Source organism: Nesoenas mayeri (assembly GCF_963082525.1).
Source record: "Nesoenas mayeri genome assembly, chromosome: 17".
In the NCBI taxonomy this organism is placed as follows: Eukaryota; Metazoa; Chordata; class Aves; order Columbiformes; family Columbidae; genus Nesoenas; species Nesoenas mayeri.
In genome coordinates this window covers 2,534,466-2,552,406 of record NC_137565.1, presented here as the reverse complement: position 1 = coordinate 2,552,406, position 17,941 = coordinate 2,534,466, and the positions used below count along the sequence as shown (strand labels likewise).

General features: G+C 42.5%; 1 protein-coding gene across 2 annotated transcripts in view; it reads left to right on the top strand.

Annotated features, from left to right (window-relative positions):
* Window positions 1-17,941, top strand: part of TMEM132C (transmembrane protein 132C) — a gene marked incomplete at both ends in the record, with an annotated part of 160,905 nt that overhangs the window by 78,595 nt on the left and 64,369 nt on the right. For both annotated transcript variants that reach the window (XM_080355361.1, XM_080355362.1), the window contains one exon: window positions 11,451-11,597. In XM_080355361.1, the coding sequence (XP_080211487.1) occupies window positions 11,451-11,597 (147 nt within the window). The remainder of the gene's footprint in view (window positions 1-11,450; window positions 11,598-17,941) is intronic.

The window sequence follows — 17,941 nt, the reverse complement described above, 5'->3', positions numbered from 1 at the left end:
ATGTAGTAGACATTGCTGAGAGCTAATAAGCGTCCCCAGCTGCAGGTTCACAGGGATACATGACCTGGAGCAGGGGAGTAGAAGACCTAGTGATGGATGAAGAGAAGGTGCTATGATTTTAAGGGAGCTTAGGTACTAGAGACCTGACCTTATGATCATCCACGGCAAGGCAGAGTCACAGCTGGCCATGAATTGTGTCTGCAGAAAACTTAAGTCACTGAGAGAAGACTTAGTACCTGGTGACCAGTCCTGTCCCCTTCGCAATCAGTAACATGAGCTGCGTCAGGCTTAAAGGACAGGAGGTTGAGAACATTGATGTCTTGCTTCACTGAAATATGTGTGGAATTTTGTAGAAAGATCTGTGAGACTCGGTAATTTGTCTCTCCTCTGGGATACTCGGGATGTGCTGCTCACGAAAAAATAAATGTATAATTGTATGACGGGCTGATGAAATCAAAGTGAAATTGCTTGCAGCCTTCTTCCTGCCCTCCCTGTGTTTTTCTAGCATTAACATTCTAGCTTTGTCACCTCTGATCAGGGGAAGATAAATCCTTCCTTTTGTAAGGAGCAGAAACACTTTCCCTCAGTACATAGAATAATGGCCTCTTCTGTATGTTATTCATATTCCTCTTTGTACTTGTCATTTCTCTGTATCCTTGGCTGTTGTATACCACATAAATCTTGGTGTTTTTATCTAAGGCCTTTCAAAGAAGGAAGTGAACGGCTTAGGAGACGAGTAGGGGTTTGCTGAGCATTAAATAGGCTGCTGTGTGTAAGGGGCAAGTCCAGTAACACCACCCGCCGTGGCTGCTGAGCAGCCTCATCAGCTCCTGGCACGTAGGGGCCAGTGGTAAAACATCCCTCACAAGGACAGGAGTGTCATTGCAGGAACGAGAGCGGGGCTATAGACCAAGTTTTGCTCACCTGCTTCTAAAAATATTCTGCAGAACAGCACAGAAATGGAGTGGAGGATCCCTGCAAGCCCACACTGCTTTTATTTGGACCTTGGCCCCAAAAAATAGCGTGCAGCAACTTTGAAAATCCTGAACATATGAAAGTTATGAAATCAGGTGCCCCCAAATTAGAAGAGAGTGTGGAGGGGATTTATAATTCTATATATTAGTGGTCTTTTTGTTCAGCAACTGCTCTTTGGATCATTATGATGTTCTCATGACGTTTCCAGCCTATCTCCACAACTAAGACTCTTGTCTGTAGAGATGGCTTGAACTGTAAACAGAAATTCCCTAGGAGACAGGAGAACTTTAGAGGGCACGACAGAGTTGTATAGCAGCACTTCAAGTCTGATTGCAGGGGATGCTCAATGTGTTTCCACCTATCCATGCATGCATCGTTTACTCAACGTGCTGGGAGTAGCTGCTTCAGCATTTTCAGAAAGCAAATCCTTTTCTGTTGCTGAAGCCTGTGCAACCCTAAATCAGGTGCTTCTATTCTGCCCTGTCATATGGTATTTAGGTCTAGTGCTTTTTCTGCTGCATCAAGCTGAAACAAAATGATTTTCATCCCTGCAGTTAGTAGCTGGCTGCAGTTGGATGAATTGAAATGACTTTTGGGAGAGTCATCGAGGGGAAAAAAGAGGCTTCCCAGGAGATGATAAAGGGAATCTGATTTATGCTGATTTGTAATCCTCACAAAGAGAAAGAATAAACAAAATGAGAGTTACAAATGTATTGATCTATTTTATCTTGTGGGTGTTTTTTCTTAAGTATATCATGACCTTAATATCTGCATCCAGGAACAAGCTGTTGCCCGTGGCTTCCACTGACAGCTGGTTTTCTCTTCATGCATCCCAGAATCTTCCCGCTGATTCCTGCAATCTGTCAAAGGAGCTCAGCAGTTTGTTGACGTCTCGAGACTTCACTCAAGAGTCCACAGTTGTCCTTGAGTGCGAGCTCAGCCTCCAAAAAACCCAACAAAAAAGGGTCTTTTAAAGGCCCTGTTGACATGGCTGATAATACGCCAAGGAAACTGTTGCCCTTGGGCATGCCCGGCAATGGTTGTTGGGATGATATTGATGACCTAAATGGGCCTGGCAAATGAAGGGTGTAAAACCCGCTCCTGGAACTGCACAGCTCGTGGTTTCTAAAGCACAGACCTAAGGCAGCCCCATCTCCATGCAAAAACTTCTCAGCATTTCTAAAATGGGCAAACAGTGCCTTGTTTAAAAAAGCATCAAGCCGTGCTTTATTTTGGTGGCAGTTCTTATTCCCTTTCTTTCTCGCTAGTCAGTTTCTACAGGAAAGGCCCCTTCATTGACAGTCTGTAATTAGTATTAAAGATGGTTTGACATCCCTCTGTGGGCAGAGGAGCCAGAGCTGGTTGAGTTGCTTCACAGCAGTAATTGCTCTTACAATTAGATACTTGAGCCTGGAGTAAGACAAACCAAACATACAAAAGGGAGAGCAGCTTCCAAGTGAAATGCCGCTTCGGCTCTTGTGTAATTCTTCAGTATAACAGTCCTATGGCTGGACAGGCTCATTTCACTTGTAGTTGATATGTATTCCTGATTTTCTATACCAGGACCCCACTTAGCTGATGTGGGAAGACTTTAAGGGGCTCCCTTCGTTGGGATACATTAGTTAGGGCTATTTAGATCCAGGCAGGACAAGGCAGCTCTCTGACAGCACATCCCAAAGCCAGCAACAGCATGTCCCAAAGAGGAGCGGGTCACTGATGGGGAGGAGCAGCAGGTGTCATCATGAGATGGAGATACAGTTTCTCCACTAAGGAATTGTGCAGAAGTGTTTAATTTAACTTAGCAAATGCTTTTGGACACAAAAACTTCCCAGTCTAAAGAGGACCCCTCATGTTTTTATCATCTGGCAACCTCAATGAGTTGGCTGTGAGTCCCTGCTTATTGAAAACAACTGTATTTTTGGCATTATGTTATTTCTGGAGAACAAAATAAAATGCATACCTTTTCACTGTGATGTGACACAACTGCAGACTGGGGTCAGGCAAATAAGAAGCTGGAGGTCCAGGTCTGGATTCAGGGCGCCCCTTCAATGCGAGCTGGGGTGCATGGGCTCGAATTTGAACTGTAACTCAGTGGTCGCTTGGCTGGTTTAGTCAAATTTCTAGAGGAAAGGTGAAAATAAATGTGAAAAGAGTGGAAAAGGGTTGTTACAAGAGGAGATGCAGAGGTATATAAAGCCAAGAGAAAGTAAATGTGAAGGAATAGACACGGAAAAGATGAAGTGGAGAGAAACAAGAAAACTTTGTATTTTTAATACTCTATATCTGTGGACAAGCGTATACGTGCACATACAAGGTACAACCCACCAGATTTTGGCACAGAAGAAGCTGCAGGAGGATGAGAGTAGTTTTGTACATAACTTGACCTCCCTGAGCCACATCCCATCCGTGATCTATTCGCGGCGCTGATGGCTCTGCCGGGACCGGACCGACCCCACAGAAACCCAGGGGCGCTTCTCGCATCCGAGCCGAGACCTTTGAGGTCAGCAGGAGTATTTTTGCTGACTTAACTGAAGTCTCAGGGGCTTCAGATCTGTAACTAAATACACAAGCTACCAGCAGCTGCCTCAAGGCATGAGGATTTGTGCTATTGCTGGGTAAACCTAAAGCATGAAAGAACCCAATTTGGAGGCTGTAGTACAGATCACTGCCAGCATTTACTAGATTAAGACTCGATTCAGATGTAAAAGCTAGCAGTTCTGTCTGCTGTATCCCCCTAGACCTTCTTTGTAGCATTTCTATCGCACTCCTGCATGCAGATTACAACACAAGGTGTGCCTGTTCTGAAACAAAGTCAAGAACAGCAGCAGTGTTAATGTGCCCTAAAGGGACTATGTGCAAGTGTGAGGATAATGATGAGCAAAGCAAGAACCGTTACCAAATATTCGAGTCATGGTACGAGGGATATAAAGGAAACGTGTTGCCGTAATTCTTGGTTTATTCTACAATTATCCTTCTTAGACTCCATCCTTGAGTCAACTTAAATTAGACTAATTATAGTATGAAGTATACAGTGCTCCATTTCGGGAATGAACCACCTGATAATCAGTATAGTATATAACATTCGAAACAATTATTTGACTGAACGGCTCCTTTCTTTCTTGATGTTTTAAGGACACCTTCCCCTTCCTCTTTCTAGCAGTTGATCTCAGCAATATTATATTGCTAAGGGAAAAGGAAATACATCTCTCATGAAGGAAAAACTGTATTCATAGCAGCTGCTGAGGAGGAGTGTGGACGGGATTAGAAACACAAAGGGACTGTACGGGAGGATTCCTTCAGAAGGTCACTTGGGGTCTAAGTAATAATGCTGATAACCACTGCAAACAGTGAGTGTTTTGCTCAGCACTGCTGTTGCTCTGCCAGCTGGGGGAATGTCACAAATATGCAGCTTAGACTTTGTTTGTTTGTTTGTTTTTTAATAATAGAAACTGCATGTAGTAGGGAATGTAATCTCAAAGCATTTACTTATCTAAGAAGTGCCTGTGGTTCTATAAAGTAGATGTGTGGGGACAATGAGTTTGCATTTAGCGTGTGCAGCTGAATCTGCACTCTGGGTTCACCCTGGTAGGTTTTTGTTCACTCAACACTCCTCCCTGGCTCTTCTGCCTTTCTCCACCAGCACGTGTTGGTGTGGGACAGATGCTTGTTCCAACTCACTTCTCAACAGACAGCAGAGCAGACAGTGTGATGCCCAATTTGTCCTCACATAAGGAATTTATAAATGAGTATTCACTCAGATACTGATCCTGTAGCAAAGACTTTTCAGGGACTTTACCCAGATGTGATAATGCATGAACTTCTTTTAGTTCCTTGCAGAGTCGATGAGACAGATCTTTGCCTTGCACCCGCTGGTTGAGTTTCGGATTATAAAAGAGCTTTTCTACTAATTTACTCTTTAAGGAAATGGAAGGGCTGAATAAGTCACAAGTAAACTGCAAGTTTAGACTGTCTCCTAGTCAGTTAAAGTGGATGGATTTTGTATTTTTGGATGCCACCCTCAAGTGTTACAAAAATATTAAGGATTACAGAAAGAACAAATATGGGGTCCTTGCTATTGAAAACTCTTATTCTTCTGCTTTTAGTTTTCCCTCTTCTCAATTTCTTAATAGCTATGGGGGTTCATTCCAAATGATTCTGAGAGTCGAGGCTTAAAAGAAATATTATCTAAACCCTGCAATATGTAATGTAAAATTGTGGCTTTTAGTATAACTATGGATTGAGGAGTTAATGAAATGAAGGTGTATACTGAACTGGAGTTATTTAGTGCATGAGTGTGCTTTCTTCTGTCTTGGAACATCTTGTTACTGCTCTGATAATCTGAGCTCAATAATAACGGTTTTGCCACCTAAGTGGCCCAGTTAATGAAATTAGCCAAGGCAGAGGCAAGTGGAGCTTCTGGTAGCCCGTGCAAGAGCCCTGTGAGCCGCCCCACGTTTCAATAGCCCAGCCAGGGGATTTGGGAACCCCTCAGTAATACCTGGGCTAAAACATGAGGTTTTGTTCTGAAAGCAGGATGAGCTGGAGCTCAATGCAGTAGCGGCTCATGGCAGCTTCTGTGAACGTCAGGAGTTCACAGTGTTTATCTTTGCTGGAGGCAGAATGTTAGCGGGTTGTGAATTCAGATTGGGTTTCCTCTCGGCTTGGAAGACAAATCCAGATTCTCTGTGTTGTGTTGTTCTTTTATTTATCTATTTATCTAGCTATTTTTTTCCCTCCTGCCTTTCCTGTAGTGCCTTCACTAGAACTATTAATACCCAGTTATGGAGGAAACACTTCTGCTATGAGATATATTAGGTTAAATGATTATCTGTGTCGCCTAAGTAGTGGTCTCCAAGCTCCGTAGATAGCATCCCTTTTTCCTTTTCTTTTAAGATAATTAATGGGATACCTGACACCTGGAGAGGACTGGTAATACTGACAAAGAGTTAAGCACAGAAATCAGCCCAAACCAAAGAACTCTGTTGCTGGAACATCCCAAAGCACATTGGATTTATTTTTTGGAAAAAAACAAATAAAATACAGCTGACAGCATGCACTTTGTGCCTTGCAGCTGAGCTCTTCAGAGCCTCCTAAGGGTTGTGAAGCACCTACTCCCGTGGCAATAAAAGACAGCTGATTTTCCTAGTGTCTCAGGGAATTACAGTTATGTAAGAAACACTACAAAAGAACAGCCTCTGAGCAGTTTTGGATCCCAGGATTCCTCGCTGGCAATGGAAAGAATTTATATAATTTTGATGGACAGTGAAGTCACCAAAATATGCATTTTTGTGGAAGCTGAATTTAGTCCAATTCAGCTGACAGAGCAGGTTTCAGAAATACTGACATCCGGCTCAGCTGCTTGCAGAATTACACCTGTATTGAGAAGCTTGCTCATTCTGCTTTGGAGATGTGTGGGGATTTGATTACTGCATTTTCAAAGCAAAATATTTCCGTTTTGGGGGGTTTGACACGGTGTTTTTTTCAAAGTCGTTTCACGCAGGGCAGCATTCTAATAACTGCAAGGAAAAGGGGAAGGAGAGAAGAGCAAGGACTAAATACCTGGAGATGAGCTGTTTTGACATTTGAAAGGGTGTTTACCCTATTTTACAGAGGCTGTTTCCTGCAGGCCTTTTTTGGATACTCCGTGAGAAACAAAATGCCTGAAGGAGAAAGGATGCTCTGAGGAGCAAGATCTTCACTTTTACTGACGATCAGACCATGTTCTAAGTCTAGTAATCCAAGAAAACAAAACTCTTGCATGGCTGGCCCCTTGGACTAACAAAATGTGAAATGCCACCTTTAATGGTAATTTGTTACCCAATAAATTTAGTATATAAATTCCCCAGTTGAGATGAGACTTTCTTTTGCTGCTCACCTGTGCGTATGGTTTGTAAATGAAAACCTGTCTAGCAAAGAGGCGCCCACTGGTACCTGATCCCCTGTATTCCCTTAGCAGAGCCAGAGCTGCTTAATTACACCCTGTCCGTGTATTTTGCAAATTAAAGGAGCATATTTGAAAGGTTGACACGGCTGACCAGGTCATACCCTTCTGTTCTGCTTTTGGCTTTTCAGCTAAGGCCAGCAACAGGGCTTTTAATGAATAGTGTTTGCCAGGCAGATGTCTGTCCATTCAGAGCTGCAGTGAGATCTAGCAACTCATTTTACATAGAAAGATGAAAGGAAAAAGATTTACTTAATAAAACAAATCTTGCTTAATTGCTGGGGTTAGTCTCCTGCCTGGGTTTTATGGGTTCCTGCAGCTGGCTTTAATCTCCTGATTTATTCAGAGAACAAAGAAGGAAAGGAGTGAACCTAAATCATGGCAGGAAGAAGCTGATATTTTTTTGGCAGAACTCAGGGAGGTTAGGGAATTACTGTAAAGTGCAGCCCAGAAACAGGCCACCAGGAGAGGCTCCCTGGGTTTGGGGAGAGACAGTAAAATAACTCGGTACAATGTGACCTTTACAGTCAGTCGTGATAAGGAGTATACTCATTCTACTAGTCTGGGCAAATAAGGGAAGATTAGCAGAGTTTCAAGACGCACTGAGGCTCCAGAGAAGACTGACCAAAAGGGGTCAGTATTTGTTAAGTTGAGACACCAATTTGAGAAATATAAACAGTCGAGGATCTGCATGTGGAAAGGCAGAGGATTCCACACCAGCATCCTCTCCCTGGCCCAGGTACCAGGTGCCCACGCTCGGCTCCTGTGACCCAGCGACCGCCCTACGGATGAGCCGATCCCCCCGCTTAGGCTGAACCTGCATCTGTCTCTAATATTTATCTTTCAAATACTTCCTAGAGGAAGAAAAGTCTTCCGGCACAGCAGCTTGGACAACAGATGTGAGCTGAAGAGACTGTGTGCACAAAGCAGCGGTCACTGATCTCAAACCAGATCAAAGCGCAGCGTGGCATTTATGAGGAGAGTAGAAGATGCAGAGCTAAGTATAACCCTCTGAAAACAAACAGCCTAACAGGAACCAGAAGGTTTAGTGTCTGGAAAAATATTCCAAATATTATGAAGCTTACTGCTTATAGGAATTTAGTATTAGCCTCCCCGTAATTTCTCTTCCTTTGCCGATAGACTCTTTATCTGTATCACAGCATGCCCAGGCAATGCAGCCCCGCTTGGATCTGTGCTTTGAGGACGACTTTCTCTGGAATAAGAGGTTAGGATACATCAGCAAAATCATACAGCATGTGAAGAACTGTGTGGAGTGCTCAGCAATCTGCCCTTTCTATAGCACTGCTGCAGGTGGTAGAACCTTCCATGGCTGGAACAGTTATGCAAAATTTAAATTAAATAGGAAACTATAATTTGAGCTCCTGAATTCATAAATCACATCTTCAGCTCTGGTTATTGCTGATTCAGTCGCTTTTCAGTTACTGTCTTTATCAGCTGTGTTAGTGTTATGTCTAAATACTGCTGAGATTTCTTGTCATTTGAAGATGGTGGAAGGAAACAGCAAGATTTTTATCGGTAGTTGATCAGAATGTATTAGTTAGAAGCATCATTTCTACGTTTGACATGTTAGATGAGGTTCTAAATGGAAATATTTGTATACAACTGAAAGCTTCGATTTCAAAATGAAATATTTGCTTGGAAATTGCACATTCACAAAAAATGTGTTTGCTGTGAGATTGTGTAAGTAAATATTTGTACTTGGCCTTGACAAAAATTAAGTAATGATTTCTAGGTAAGCTGCTGGAGGTTGTTTCTGTAACATCTTTGAGATGCTGCTTGTTCTGCATGCCAGCAAAATGTTTTACTTCTCCATTTGAGAGATTTAAAGAGAAATGGTTGTTTTGAGACAAAGAGATGAGGCCGAGATTTGCAGAGATTTCTTGTGCTGTGAATTAATCGCCTTGGAAGTTGAAGCAAGAAAGTCGCTGACTGTTCTGGCTACCGTGTGTTCACAAAGCTTCAAAACCCAGTTGAGATGGAGTCCCCTGTGCAGGGGGGATTGGAGCTGACCTCTGGTATTCTGTGTTCTTAAAGATGGACTTTCTTTCTCCTTTCATCTCTATTGCAACATCTGCTTTTGTCACAAGATCAGCACACAGACAAACTCAAAAAATTAGGGGCTGCCCATAGGTATCATGCATGTGTAGGTGGCTCATTGAACCAGGTCTGTGTTTGGATCTAGATAAAGAGAAGTGTGATTAGGTGGATAAATACAGGAGACTGTCAAGCAGTTTGGCTCCAGGTCCTTGGTCTCGGGGTTTATTGAGGTAGTATAACTTACACATTTTTATGTACAAAGTTGGCGCTATTGATTTAAAAAATTAATATTTAATCACAGGCATACAACAAGGTCAACGAATCTTTGGTAAGGAATTAAATAGACTTTTCCCTGCTAGCACTCAAACACTAAGTAAATAAAAATTTAAGTGAAAACATTTGTTGCATATGCGTGCAGGCTGCATTTAAAAATGTATGGGGCTCAGGACTGTCTGACTGCATTCTGATTCATCCATTGACCTTGTTACATAAAACTCTATGCCCTTTTTAGAGGGAGAGTTGCAAATTGTGCTTCTGCATATTTATTTAGGAAGTTGAGTCTTCTGGGTGTTCATACCCTAATTCCAGTGCTAAGTGCAATCACAACATTGATTTTTCTCACTAAACATAACCCAGTTTACCCTGGGATGGAATTTTTTTTTTTTTAATGGACTTTATATAATGACATATGTGAAAACCACTCAACTTAATGCCCCATACTGTAGTTAATTAACAAAATGGCATTATAGCCATGGTCTTTCATCCTCTGGCAACATATTTTACCACTAACCTTGGCCATACAGAATGTATGTCCTAATTAATAGGAGGCCAGGTATTGACTATGTCAGGCTATGTGGTGGAAAGGGCAATTTGCAGCTGCTGACGAAGTTGTGATTCTGTTCAACATGCAAACATGAGGAACCTCATTCTGACTGGTGTTATGCCGTTTCAGAGCCCATCTCAAGGAACTGCTGAACAGAGTAACAGATTTGGTTCTCCCTTTCCTTTATGTTTTCATTTCTGAGTAATTGAGCTGAAGGCGGTAGAGATGGACCACGTTTGCGCTTGTGTTACTAGAGTGAGACAGTGATCTGTGAAGCTCCGTGCTCGTTTGTGTTAGAAAGGAGAGAATTAAGCACTTAAATGTTTATACTGAGAAAAGAAAAGAAGTTTTGTCAGTGCCTTAAATGGAGTTTTGTCTCACTGTTGAAAAACTGCAATGAGAGACAAGTACTCTCAATCATGCATGGCTACATTTTTAAAGTGTTTTAGTGTCTAAAGATGCAAAAAGACCAGATTTTCCAGGAACTTTGGTGCTAAGTCTTCATAAATGTCAAGAAGATATCGACATGTTGTTAGATGATGATTTCTGCTCAATAACTAACATTTTGTGTTGCATAAGTATTTTAGAAATACACATTTTTCACCGTGCTTCAGCCTGGTGGCTCTGGTGAAGTTGTTCTGGTGAGCACAGGCTGATGGTGATGGCTGAGCAGCCCTTTGCCTTCTCCACCTGATGCTGAGGCCAAACTGCTCACATCACCCTGTAATTCTGCCTGGCATCCCGTTCCCCAAGGACTCATCAGCTTCTGTGAGTCCCGGGTCCGGGCAAAGTTCGTCCTTCAGTGTCTCTTGAGGAGAAATGCTCTATAAGTATCTCAATTTCACAGTCCTGGTGCTCTGTAATAGAACTGAAAATCAGCGCTTTAATGTTCTGCACCCAAATGCCTTTGCTGGAAGTTCTTTATACGAATGCTCCTTAATTAAACAAGTGCTCTTTAATGAACCCTCCCTACAGTTATTGCTGATGTTATTAGCATCACTAGATAAATACAGTTAACTTTTCCATGGGACATAACAAGTAACAGCCGTAGAAACTTGCATCCTGTAAGAACATCTCTGCGTGACAAAGTCTTGTCTTAACCAACAGCTGCATTCCCTCCAGGCTGGAGATTGCAAACAGAAATTTCCTTGGGAATCAGTCACAAAGAGGGAATTGTCAGGCAGAAGAGCAACAACCTGTCCACTGTCTAGAAGAATATCATATGGAATTAAAATGGGTTATTTAAAAGGCTCCGGTGAAACATTCCTCTGCGCAATGATGAAGCACAAGTTTGTCTGAACAGAACTTTCTGTGTTGGGCCAGATTTATCTTTGGGAGAAATTATTGCCAGAATAGGGAAAAGAACCTGGAGCGCAGGTTTTCCTACAGGTTCAATCTTAATCATGACTCCAGCCTGCTGGTGGCAGAACAGATACATGCACAGTTGGCTGGTTCTGTCCAAAAAAAGTGATACGTTGCCTTAGATCTACATTAATTATACCACACTTATTAATATTTAGCGATGGATTAGAAACTTATCTAATACTTACCTTAAACCTGACATATTGAGATTTCCATGCCCGAGCTACATTCGGAAGATCGCAGTCCTAAATGACTCTTTTGTAAACTTTTGACAATTGCTGTTTCCAACAGAGCAAAGGTGAAGAAAGGTGTAAACATTCTCAGTGCAAAGACAAGTGACCCCCGGCAGTGGGACGTGAAACAAGAGGTGGGGAATGGTGGAAAGCATTCGACCACAACAGTTATTTGTCAGAGGATAGCACCAAGTTCAAGGAACAGGTATGAAACCTCATCTTCTCGGCACATTAAACTCATTTATATCCATGATACCATTCATTGGTTAAAAGACTAAGGGCTCATATTTCCGCTACTCATAGCTATTAAACCTGTAGCCTGGAAATCTGGAGACACTTATGTTAACTACGGTACCATCTGCTGATCTATAACCGGGCATCTCAGTTTCCAGGTAATAAAATTCATCAGTTTAAATTAAAAAATGAATAGAATAGGCCTACTTTGGCAGGGGGGCGGTGGGGGAGTGTCATTTTGGCATGAATATCCTTAATTTTAAAGGTTTTTACCGAACATAATTTTTTGGCTTGATAGTTTTGACCTTGTTTCTCTGAACATATCGCAGCCTCTGTGGTTTGTTCATCGAGCAAGCCATGAATTCTCGCACAGCGAACCGCTGTAACTTGGATTGCATTGTACAAGCACTGGTACAGGATAATTCAAACCTTTCCGTGTTTAGTGTCTTGTATGTAATACGGAAGAATCCCCTTTTGCAAACAGTTGCTTCTTTCAGAACTGGATGTTCCTGTGCTAAACCCCACTCTGGTAACTGTCAGAGGCAAACCAGTGCGCTCCAGGGAGCACTGGTGCGAACTGGACCGACAGTGCCTGCTCTCCCGTTAATGTGTTTTTACTCAGGCTTGGTCTAGTTGTTCCATAGACATAAAAGCAGTGTTTTTTCCAGGGCGATTGTCTTCTGCAGCATATAGTAAAGTCGTATATTGCTGCTTTCAGTGGGAATTCTTTTGCTCTTGCCGTGTATAGCCCTAATGAATCCTCAGAGCGCTGCTGTCCACGCAGAGCGCGGTCGTTGTACAGATCTCAGCAACGCTTCCCCAGCTCTGCGCTTGTTATTGCCCTCAAACCTGGGCTCGCTGAAGAGTATCGTAAAACCTTCACTGGATGCTGGGTTGGTTATTGCTTTCCCATGCAGGCAGTTTGTACTGTCTTCAGGCACAGAAAACCTGAGCAGATTTTAACATTTATATTCTGTTCCCAGAGTGCCTGGGAAATATTAGACTTCTGTAAAGTGTGGATATTTCTCTTGTTATGAGCAGGTCACTGATTCAGTGTATTTACACTTGATATCATTGCGGCTAGTGAGATTTTCAGGGGAGAGTTGGGGGTGAGGCAAGGAAAAGGAAAAATATATCATTTGAGCCTTCCTAGAAATAAAAAACCAAAACTGTTTGAAAGGGAAGACGTGGCTTTAGAACAGCGTATAACTCTGAGTGTATTTGCAGCTGCACAACTATAATAGTCAGGTTATCAAACCCCCAAATTGAATCTTCTCAATCCAATTTGCATAAAGTCTAATTAACCCATAAAAATATTTTTAGCACTAATTATGCAAATAAAACTCAATGCTTTAATTAATGCCTGTTTCATTTGTGTGTGTAAATAGTTGTTGTCTTCTGAAAGCGTGACGAGCCTGGGTTTGAATGGAATGTTTGTGTACAAGGAAGAGCTGGGGAGGGAAACCTGGGCATGTATGTGCTGGGATCCCAGTGGGAAAGCACACGGTGTAATGGGCATTACAGTTACTGAGATTCTAAGTGTCATTTGGAGCCCTCTGTGCAGAACACAAATATTCTATTAAGCTAATTTAATTTGGTTGAGAATTGCAAGTCCCTAATGGGATATTTCTGTGCTGCCACCAGCTTTTTCAGGCTAGTTCAGCAGTGCCATTCGTTTGGGTGATGTGAAGCTCTCCACCAAGGTCAGCGTAGATATGGGTATCATTCTGGACTTCCAGCGCCAACACAGGCCCATCTTCTCCAGCAGCCAACTTGGCCACCTCATAAATACATTGGTTAATTTAAACAGTGAGAGGCGTTTTCCACTGTCTTTGCAAAAGAGCTTCTGAAAAGCAAGTAAATAAAAGTTTGTAGTTCTTGAATGCTTTATGGAAGTTCACGCAGCTTGTCAAGAAGATGACAGGATGTTATTTTTCTTTGCACAAGCAGCTGTTCCTCGCACAGCTCAGAGAATTGCCTGGCAGGAAAAGAGAATAAAGGGTCTTCTAGAGTTGTGCTGGATTCCTCTGGGCTGCAACCAACAGGAGAGATTTGGCCCTCCCCTTGTAATGTCACTTGTCCCCAGTTGGTTGTGAAGTCAGAATATTACTTAAATTCATAAAAGATTCTTAGTCTGTTGGAATGCTGCCTCCTACGAACTATTTTGTGGTAGCCAGATAACCCTGCATTGAAGACTCGTTCTGGTCGTAATGGGGAGAGTGATGTGCTGAGTTGTTAAGCACATGAACGGGAAATTCTGACCTTTCTCTATGTGCTCTTGTTTACTCAGAGATCCTCCAGACACACCATGGAGAATCATTGCCCTTCTTCCCCTTCGTGTCCCTGGAAACATATGCCCATACTCAATAAAACCAGTCACTTTCATTGCCATGTTGCTTCTGTCATTAGTGTATGGATAGAATTATGTTGTAAGCACTTTAAAACAAATAGTTTGTATCTGAATGCAACACTGCTTAACAACTAATACACCTTTCATGTGATATAAATAACAAAAAACAAGGGACATAATTTAGATATGTCACATCAGTAATTATTTGCCATTACATTTTGAGAATGTGAATGGCTCACACATTTTGACTTTTTAAAGTAATATTTATTATCTTTGAATTTGATCTGCTAAAGCCAAGAGCCATAGCTTCTTAACTTAGATTTATTTAGAAATACTTCATCACTATAGGAAGTAACTGAAAACAGCTTGAAATCAGCAATGTTTGTGTGCCTCATAATGCAATTTATGCTGAGATTCAAGCAGCTATTGATGAGGATGACAACAGTGCTGATTAGTGAAAACAAGTCTTAGGTTCCTGCTTGGTCGCTTGTTTTCCCTTGTTTCTGGAGGAAAGCCGGTAGGTTTGAAATAGGTCCTCGAGGTAGATGAGGAGATATTTTTGGTAACTATTATAACCATTTCCGTGCCTTAGTCTTGCCTCTGGTTGGTTCCAGCCCAAGGTTTGCATGGTTGATTTATGATGTACCACATCTACGCTGAGAACAGCTTCAGTCAAAGGGCTCGTATTTGCTGTGTAGTTTATTCTGAATTGCCAACCCAGGTATAGGAGCTGTTCCAAGACAGAGCAAGGGTTATTTTTAACCTAAGCAATTTTCAATTTTATTTTTTAATAGCATATCTCCATCAGCTGGTATGTTGTCAGCTGTGGGGATGAGAAAGATGGATTAAAGGTATGAGCAAGGAGGGTTAAGGGAGTTGCTTAAACTGGCTTCTGTGCCAAAGCCCAGAGCATCCTGTAACTGCGGTGTCAAGAACTAAGCAGTGACTGGGGCTAATCTAGGCCTAAGTCCTCTTGCTCCTTCAGACCTAGAAGTGGGCTGGAACAAGCTGCATTTGGTCTGTTCTTCAGCTGATGTTTCTGCCCGTGGATCTTGTACTTTATTTGCGGAGGAATGGAGTCACCCGGTGCTTTTGATTTCTGTCAACCGGACAGAGAAGCTGAGTGTGGGAGAACAGAGAGACATTTAGAAAAACTGACATAATGGAAAACTGCTGTGATGTAGTACTTTATCCTCTTGGCCTTGACCCTTTTGAGAGGCCTGTGGGCTTACAGCTCTCCAGCCATCTGTCTGATAAAGAGGCAGACTGGGGCGGAGTGCTTCCAGATGTTGGGTTTATGTTTCAGACTGTGTCACAGTCACTTATTCCCCCTGCCACACACGCACACAGTATTTTAGTTGTTTTGTTTGTGTTTTCTTTGTGGTGTTGCTTTTCGTTAGTTCGCTTGTTTTTATTTAACGCCGTCAGGATATCATCGCATTCAAATAGAAACAGCTTATGATGTTACCAGGTTGTGTTTCATATCATTTGGGCATGGAGGAAAGCAGCAAAGCTGTTACTGTTCTGTGCAGGTCCTTCCTCTGTCTGGCAGCACCATATGCTACCAAGGGATGTCAGTGAAGTTAATTCTCTTGTGACTGAAAAAATGAAAGTAAAGCGTGTATGTACAACACGCCTGAAACCTGAAATTCTGTAAGCTGCGTGGTGTGTGTATCTGGCTATACCTGAAAACAGTCTGTGCCCAATATATGGACACAAAGAAGAGTCTTCACACATTATGAGCAGGGTGTTATTAATATTTTTAGAATCTGGGTCATCTTCCCCTGGCACAGTTCTGGGTCATTATGGTTTGTGGAGCTCAGCAGAGTGGCGGCGGTGCCCGCTGACCTCAAAACCCTGCATTCTGGGCAGAGAGCACCGTTTTCACAGGGACTCGGAGGTTTGGTGCTCGAGGGTCAGGATTTTTTACTACGGTTGTTTATCCTCCTGACAGATGATTGAGGCAGGATCAGAGCCGAGGCGGCACGTGGCACTACTGTAGTAGTGGTTGCTCATGAAGTTGTATATGGTTCATTGTGCTCATCACCTTGTGGCACAGTCTGAAGAATTTCTTGTCTTCAGGAGGTCACATCTGTGTGTGCAGAAACTGATTTGTACAAGGTATAGAGATACTTTGGGAAGAACACATCAGCAGTGGACTTTTTTTTACTATCGAACCCCAAAAGAGAAACTAATTCTATTCGTTTATGAGAAGGTCACATATGAACAAGCATTACAGCCTCCTGAGTGTTTTGTTTTAAGCATCATGCATATTTTGGTGCAAATTAGGTGCAGTTGTTTAGGCTACTGGCAGATTACCAGTGCAACCCTCAGAGCTTCCAAGGCAAGTCATTCCCATGATGTGCATCTGTCTGCTTAAAATGGCACGTGGGAATGTATGCATGTAGCCGTCAATGGCAGTATAGGGAGTAATATAGCTAAGACTTCACCTACTGCTTTAAAGATCCTTTCCATCCACCCTTTCTCATCTGATTTCCCAAATAATTTATCTCTGCCTGCTGTCTTCACATTTTAAGATTTCTCTTTATGTTAGGATGCCTGTTTCAGGTCAAATTAGGGCACAGATGTCTCCAGCATACACTGTAGGTGCCAAAGATACACTGGACATCTGCACATATGGCGGAGGATCAGCCAGCTGTGCCTTGTAACAATATCTTTTCTAGGGCACAGAAGACCAGGGTTAGAGGGTTGCTTCCCCAAGGAGCCTTTCATATGGCTTCTCTTTTGTTGCTTTGAATGTCAGGAGTGTTTATCAAAGGCCCGAGCTGGGAGAGGGAAGGACGGAGGATGCGTTTGTGGCTCTTTCAGGAGCAGGTGGACGCTCCGCTGCCGTTGTCTGGCTCTCTGTGTCTGCCACCGCGTCCAAGCAAGTGTCCGCACAAACTGTCTTGAGAGGGAATGTTTGTTTCTTACACCGTCTGTCTTGCGGGACGCTCGAGGGAGCCGGGCAACTGGTTGAGCCTTGTAAATTCTGAGTGGTTTCGACTTAATGGGCAGCCCTCCCTTGCATTAAGGAAAAGTGAATTCCATGGGAGCCCTCATGGACAAGCACTCTCACTCAGTCTGAAGGACCCTTTCTTTTCAATACTTTGCATAATGCAAGTTCAGAAAGATCAAATTTGAGACAACTGTGGCAATTGTCATGGCAACAACATATGTCTCTCTAGTTTTCATTGAGCACCTACCACTGCAAGGCCATGATCCATAACTGGAGCGTTGGCCCTACCATAATCCAAATAAATAACAACACTATTTATTATCAGCCCATTGTTTCAATAGAAAAGTTTGTTTAACCTGTCATCAGTGTAAATACTGCTTTCTAACAGATAAAACTGAGTCAGAAAACCGACAGTCTGCACAAGTGTTGTGGAAGATACTAAATAGAAAGTATTTCCTTTCTTATCAGGCATGTCGTGATGTTCTCTCTCCTGTTTGAAATTCAAAGCAAGATATTATAATCTAAGATGAGCTTTTTGAAAGCCTGTTGTTAGGCACTATCGAAATGAATTTTCCTGTTGGATTTCAAGAGAAGCAGTGTTAGACTCAGTCCTGCCTGTTCAAAAAGTACATTAGTATTTATAGATAACTTAAAATAGTGTTAGCCAAGGAGTAAGACATGCCCATGAGTTTTCTCTCCAAGAAAAGAAATTAATTGAGATGAGATAACAAAATGCATGAAAAGAGATCTGTTCATGTTCGCTACAAAAGTTGCTTGAGTTGCTGCGCCTGTTGAGAAGCAGAGGCTGAAGCACCAAGAGAAGGGTCATTCTTCACATATTTCTTGCCCAAATGAAAGCATCAAATTTGTTTGCTCAGCGAATCTGTGTAGTTTGGAAAAGCTCTTTACATGCTTATCAAAACCAAATGCTGGAAGCTTAGCCAATGCGCCGTAACCCAGCCCTGCTGAGAAAGCTGTCTTGCTGTCAGTGTCTTCCCTGCTTTCC